The sequence below is a fragment of the Ursus americanus genome, chromosome 7 (genome assembly GCF_024610735.1).
Source record: "Ursus americanus isolate L20-20 chromosome 7, mUrsAme1.1.p, whole genome shotgun sequence".
NCBI classification, from domain to species: Eukaryota; Metazoa; Chordata; class Mammalia; order Carnivora; family Ursidae; genus Ursus; species Ursus americanus.
The window spans coordinates 57,372,570-57,379,243 of NC_142133.1; the positions used below are offsets into that span (position 1 = coordinate 57,372,570).

A 6,674-nucleotide genomic window follows, 5' to 3' on the forward strand; every position below is an offset into this window, starting at 1 on the left:
TCCATTTAATCAGAGAGTTACTCAGCTTAATACCTATTCCTCTTTACTCCCTTGATTTCATCACAATCTAAAATGTGTTTTTTAAAAAAAGACTTAATTGTTGCAGAAAGACTACTATTACTTTTAAGCTAGTATCTTATGATTGAACATTAAATGTTTCCAACTTTTCAAAATTGTAAAAAACTGAGATGAATATCCTGGTACAGATATCTTTGCACACATTTTTTATTATATGTATCAGATAAATTCCTTAATGTGAAATTACTGGGGGTTGAAAGGAATGTACATTTTTAAGGCTTTTAATATATATTGCCAGATCACTCTCCAGATAACAATTACATCCATTCTTTCTATTGTTAAGTTTTTTCTTCTTACCTTGAAAAAATTTTTACAGGAAATTGGAAAGGTAACTTTGAAATAACTTTCAATAACTTTGAAAAAGTTATTGTAAGAGCTTCACTATAAAATTAGAATCCAGAGGTGCCTGGGTGGTGTCTGACTCTTGGTTTTGGCTCCGTTGGCAGTCTTGGGTACGGAGATTGAACCCTGAGTTGGGCTGTGTGCTCTGTGCTTGGAGTCTGCTTGTCCCTCTCTCTTGCCCTCTGCTCTTCCCCCCAACACACACACGCACGCACGCACACACACACATGCATGCCCGCACACGCACACACGTGCACATACACACACGCATGCTCTCTTTCTCAAATAAAATCTTAAATAATAATAATAATAATCCAGGACTATATCAGTGGAAAAGGAGAAATGAGGAGGTGATTTTGAAAGAAAAGTTGATCTGATTTGATGAGTGAGTAGTTACAGGGAGCAGGAGAAAGAGAAGAGCCGAACACGACCGTGTTACCTAGAAGAAGCACAGAAGCAGTGTCAAAATTGGAAAAGTCAGGAAGAAGGACTGTTTGGGAGTTGATAAGTTTAGTTGAAATTAGATATTAATTGGTTATTTGGATAGAACTATTCTGACTGACATCATGGCCTATGTTTGTGACCGTGATGGCCAAAACCAAAGGTAAATGTTGGCCATCGCATTATATCATATATGTTCATTCATTCATTATATTTGATGCTGTCTTCCTGATGAATGCCATCCTATCCCATTAATAGGACTCATTTACCTTTGGGTTTTGCATGCATTTGGCCTTAGATTTATCTTGAATTTTTATAAATGCCAATTTTACTGTACCTTAATAGTCCTCCTATAATACAAAACATCTGTTATCTCAGTGAAGCAGTCTATTAAAAAATGAAGAAACCATGATAATGCTAATATATCTAACTAGCACTTAAAACTATAATATATAGTTATATAAAATATAGTGATGTAATTCCCAGAGGCTGAACTTTCAGCTTTTGAATTTATCACTCACCTTTCTTCACATCAGTTACAAATGCTAATTTTTTGTTTTTAACTTTATAGTATCCATTACAGAAATAGGCAATGACTGTTTCTTCACCCAACATGACCAGAGTTATAAACTAAGGACGTTGGAATTATAGTTGATTCTTAACTCATGTTCATCATCTTTATTCAATCTGATACTCAAAACTTGTCCTATCTTTTTTTGAAACTTCTCTGGGTTTCAAGAGAATCTTGCTTCCTATTCTTATGTCTAATCATCTCATAACTAAATAGCTATAATAGTTTCCTAACAGATATTCCCCCATCAGTTTTACCTCTCCTTTGTTTAAGCATTGTGAATAGTGGGGTGCCTGGGTGGCTCAGTCAGTTAAGCGTCTGCCTTCAGCTCAGGTCATGATCTCCAGGTCCTGGGATCAAGCCCCAGGTTGGGCTCCCTGCTCAGCGGGGAGCCTGCTTCTCCCCCTCTCTCTCTCTGCAACCACCACCTCCCCCCCCCCACTCATGTTCTCTCTCTGGTGTGCCAGCTCTCTCTCTCTCTCTCTCATAAATAAATAAAATCTTAAAAAACAAAAAGAATTGTGAGTAATTTCCTCTTGCCTGAGTGCATGGAGTCTGAACATCCTTGTTCAGTTCTCTGAACTTTTATTCTGCTTCCCAGTGTGTCCCCACTACCCTGACCGGTCCAGTTTTCTCACGCAGCTCACTTTAACCCCTGTACAGTGTTCAGTCGATTTTCACTCTCCTCGGGTATGTTTCTTCCCCTCATTTCTTCTTACATAAACGGATTTAACCTGCATCAGATCTCATTTCTTCAAGAACTGTTGCCTGATTACTCAGCCTACTCTGATCTTTCCTGTCATACAATTTCTTTGGCAATTATAATCAGTCTTATTCTATGGCCTTGTGGTTTTAAGGTAATCACTAAAACCATAAAATCCTAAAGTAATCCTCCACTTTATGAGGCTTTTGAGGAACTCTATCTCAAATGCTTACCATAGGTTTTAACATTTAGTTCTCTAATTGTTTGATGTGCTGGATACCCTTTTCAACAAGGCAGTAACAGCTTTAGGCAGAGATGAATTATATATTTCCTAAAATGCTTAGCACATTTCTAGATACTTGATGGGTACTTAAATAATTTATAATATATTTTTTCCAGTTAATTACTGTTTTTTTTTTAAGATTTTATTTATTTATTTGACAGAGATAGAGACAGCCAGCGAAAGAGGGAACACAAGCAGGGGGAGCGGGAGAGAAAGAAGCAGGCTCATAGCGGAAGAGCCTGATGTGGGGCTCGATCCCGTAACGCTGGGATCACGCCCTGAGCCGAAGGCAGACGCTTAACCGCTGTGCCACCCAGGCGCCCCCCAGTTAATTACTGTTAAAACCAAAACCTTGCTTTTCAACCTGATGTTGAAAACCTTGTCTGCTTTAGTATGCATAGTGTACTGAAGATAATTTTATATTTATTTGATAATTCATTATATTTTCTATGGAAGTTATTATACAGTACTGTTATAATTCTGTGTGAGGGAAATTGAGCTAAATCTAGGTAATTGGAGGATTCTTGGGACTTTTAAAATATCAGTTTGCTACCTTTTTTCTTCTGAAACTTTGTCATGGAAAAAAATCCAACTGATAAAAACTTCTGAGTGGTTTTCAAGGCAAAGGGTGTTTGTGTTTGTTCATTAATTTGACAAATAGTTATTGAGTGCCTACTAGGTACCAGGTATGTTCTAGTCGTGAAATAAACACACAAAGATCCCTGCTCTCGTGGAGCTTACATTGTAGTGCAAAAACAGAGACAGTGAACACCCTCCCCCCCATGGGTATGTCTGTATCTATTTTGTATATAAATATAAAATTTTGTATAGATAAACATTGTGTACATATATCTATATATATATAATTTTTTAAAAGGTGAAAATGGATATAACTATATTAATTTTGGATGTAGATATAATAGATGCTGAATTAGGTAGGTGCTGTGGAGAAAAAAATAGAGCAGGGAAAGATGTTCAGGGCCAGGATGGGATTAGGGTTCTGGAAAGGTTTCATGATTATTATCATTGTCTTTCTTGACGTCAGTGAGTGTTGTATTCCACGATCCGTATCAGATGCTTCCTGCTCCCCTACAACCTTGGCTGGCTACTGTCATTCTACAAAAATCAACATAAGTTCAAAGTGGAAAAAACATGATTCTTGGTGTCGATTATCAGATACATATGTATATATGATCACATTTTTTAAAAGAAAAATACCAGCTTTAATGAAATTTATATTCCAGGGTGGAATTGTCAAAATGGCAAGACAAAGAGACTAGTAAATGGGATTAAGCTTCCACATAAGTCTTTGTTTAAGGGCTTAGAATTTATGTCAACCAGACATGGGTTCTTGTTTTTTTAACCCTAAACTCTACATATTTGCTTCTTTTTGAGATGTTTTTCCCTCACTTACCGTGGGTTTAGGGGGATGATGAAATGGAAAAGAGTTGTATTTCTATTTTAAAAAGAAGGAAATACCTAGTTTTAGATAAATAATAGTAAATGGATGCTGTTCAGGTTTCTGTTTCCTACTCTAACCTCCCTATTCTGAAATACCTTTAAAAATGTCATGGTCTTACTCTCAGAATACATTCCAGCAGATGGCAGTTATAAAGTGCTTATTCCTTTTTACCCTTTTAGCCAGTATTTTTCACTTTTTTTTTTTTTTTTTACATAGGCTCCACGCCTAGCATGGAGCCCAATGTGGGGCTTGAACTCACCACCCTGAGATCAAGACCTGAGCTAAGATCAAGACTCAGATGCTTAACCGACTGAGCCACCCAGGCGTCTCTAGCCAGTATTTTTTTTTTAATAAAACACACTAATATAAATCTAAAATATACAGTCTTAACAAACTTGGTCTCCAACCCAAACATAGCTTGTCATTAAGTAAATATTTACTATGAGTTATGAGTTATTGTTGAGGTCTAAAACCGATTCTGTCTATTTGCCCGTGTTTTATTATGACTGAGACTGCTGTGGTAATTGAGTAATTTTAAAGTTAAAGTGTATTGTACTGACAGATTGTGACGATTTTCAGACTTTACGTTGTTACCTGCAGGAGTCCAGTTACTCGCCCTTTTGGTTCCCACTTTGATCTCTTACCTGCTGGATGACAACTCTTTTGCCTCAGCAAGCACAGCTTCCAAGGATCTCCATGAGTTTGCGCTCCAGAACTTAATGCGCATCGGACCTCGGTACCCACATGCTTTCAAGACGGTAATGGGAGCGGCTCCTGAGCTGAAAGTGCGTTTGGAAACTGCTGTTCGAGCAAGCCAAGCCAGCAAAGCTAAAGCAGCCACCAGGCAGCCAACCCCTACCGTACATTCTGCACCAACAATTAAGCTAAAAACAAGTTTTTTTTAGTTTGATATTCCATTCATTTTTATTTGTATTGTCAACTGGTAACTAAGTAGTGACAGCCACTGTACCATCCCGGGCGCTAGGCTCTACTTACTTGCGTATGGGGACTGCGCGCTTCTAAGTGGGTTAAGTAAAATAATGCTCATGCCGCTTTCTCACTTGGAAGGAGTGATTGTTTTTATCATGTGGTGGATGTGCTCTCATTTTTCTCCTAGAATGTTTCTTTTTTATTAATTTATTTTTTAAACACTGAGCCATAGTCTCTTAAATTTAAGTGCTAAAAACAATTATATCATGTAGTTGGGCAGCCTATTGGTATTGTCAGGAAAAAATAGGTCAGTATTCAGCATCTGTCATGAAAAAATTTAATTGAAAAACAAGCAGAATTTAAATTTTGAAGTAACTCAAATAATGGAAAATGTTTCATGGTGTATATAATATGAATAAAGTCACATTTTCTTAGCATTTCTCAAAATGTCCTTACCTTTCTGATAGATCTTTTTACTTTCATATTAGATTACTAAATTATGCTTGTGTGTATTTTAGTTGTTAACTGAATTAAAATTCTCATTGAAAGATCCATTAAAATGTTTCAAATGTGGAATAATGTTCTGTTTTTTGTTTTTTGGGGGTTTTTTTGATGGCTGAAATTTGGCCTTGGTTACGTTTTATAATTACAGTACAGAGCATTGAGTCCTGACTGTGATGGTTAGTTTTGTTCATCAAATATTTATTTAGTGCCTACTGTGTATGAGGCATCAAGCTAAGTCCTGCAGGGCATACAAAAATGAATTCATCATAATTATGACTTTGCCAGTCTTTTGTGCAATGGGAATTTTGCCCTATCAAATAGATAATTGATGAGATAAGCATTTGTCACAATGTTGTGCAAATTTTAAACACCAAGTTTTACCAGTATTACATAGACTGTGCTATCAACAGCAAGTCACCTTTCTGAATATTCCAGATGCATACCTGTTTATCATCTGCCGCCTACCCGCTCTCATGCCCTCACCAGCTGGCAGCTCCCGTCCCCTTGCTGGTCTTCCTTGTTCTGTCTTTTAGGCCTCAGAGAGGTGCTTTCTTTCGCCATTGTCTCACTTTCTTTTTTATCTACAGGGTTGTTTTTTCATTTCCAAGTTGCTTTGCCAAAGTTATTCTCCTTATTTCAGGGGAGGTTTTTTTGGTAACAGTTGTATTGAGATGTAATTCAGACAAGATATAATTCACCCATTTAAAATGTACAGTACAGTGGTGTTTAGTGTATTCACAGGGTAGTGCAACCGTCACTACAATCAATTATGAACATTTTCATTACTCCAGAAAGAAACCTCGTGGGGCGCCTGGGTGGTTCAGTCAGTTGAACATCTGACTCTTGGTTTCAGCTCAGGTCATGATCTCAGGATCATGAGATGGAGCCCCGAGTTGAGCTCCATGCTCGGTGGAGAGTCTGTTTGAGATTCTTTCCCTTTTCCTCTCTCTCTTCCTCTGCCCCTCCCCCAGCTTGCACTTGCTCTCTCTCTTTCTAAAATAAATAAATCTTAAAGAAAGAAATCTCATACCCTTTAGCGAACACCCACAACCTTTCCATTTCACCCCAGCCTTTCACTACCACAGATCTACTTTCTGTCTCCATCAGTTCTGCTGTTATGAACATGTAAATGAAATCAGAGAATACGTGGCCTTTTGTGACTGGCTTCTTAGTGGTTTTTTCTTTGTTTGGTTGGGTTTTTTTTAGCCTTCAAAAGCTATTTATTGGGGGATAAGCCTAGTTCTAATGGAAAAAGCCCACCTCTGAAAAAGGAGTTGTGGATATGTAAGCTGGTCTGATGTACATTCATGACTTGTACATTCATGGTGCAAAATAAAGACCCTCAAACACAAATGAGTCT

General features: G+C 37.5%; 1 protein-coding gene across 3 annotated transcripts in view; it reads left to right on the forward strand.

Annotated features, from left to right (window-relative positions):
* The window catches only part of HEATR5B (HEAT repeat containing 5B), a 102,429-nt gene extending 97,047 nt beyond the window's left edge, over nucleotides 1-5,382 (forward strand). For 2 of the 3 annotated variants that reach the window (XM_045809079.2, XM_087863732.1), the window contains exon 36: nucleotides 4,460-5,382. In XM_045809079.2, coding sequence (XP_045665035.1) covers nucleotides 4,460-4,785 — 326 coding nt within the window. In that variant the 3' untranslated portion in view covers nucleotides 4,786-5,382. The remainder of the gene's footprint in view (nucleotides 1-4,459) is intronic. The other variant, XM_045809080.2, reaches the window with a different exon arrangement.
* Nucleotides 5,383-6,674: the final 1,292 nt, after the last annotated feature.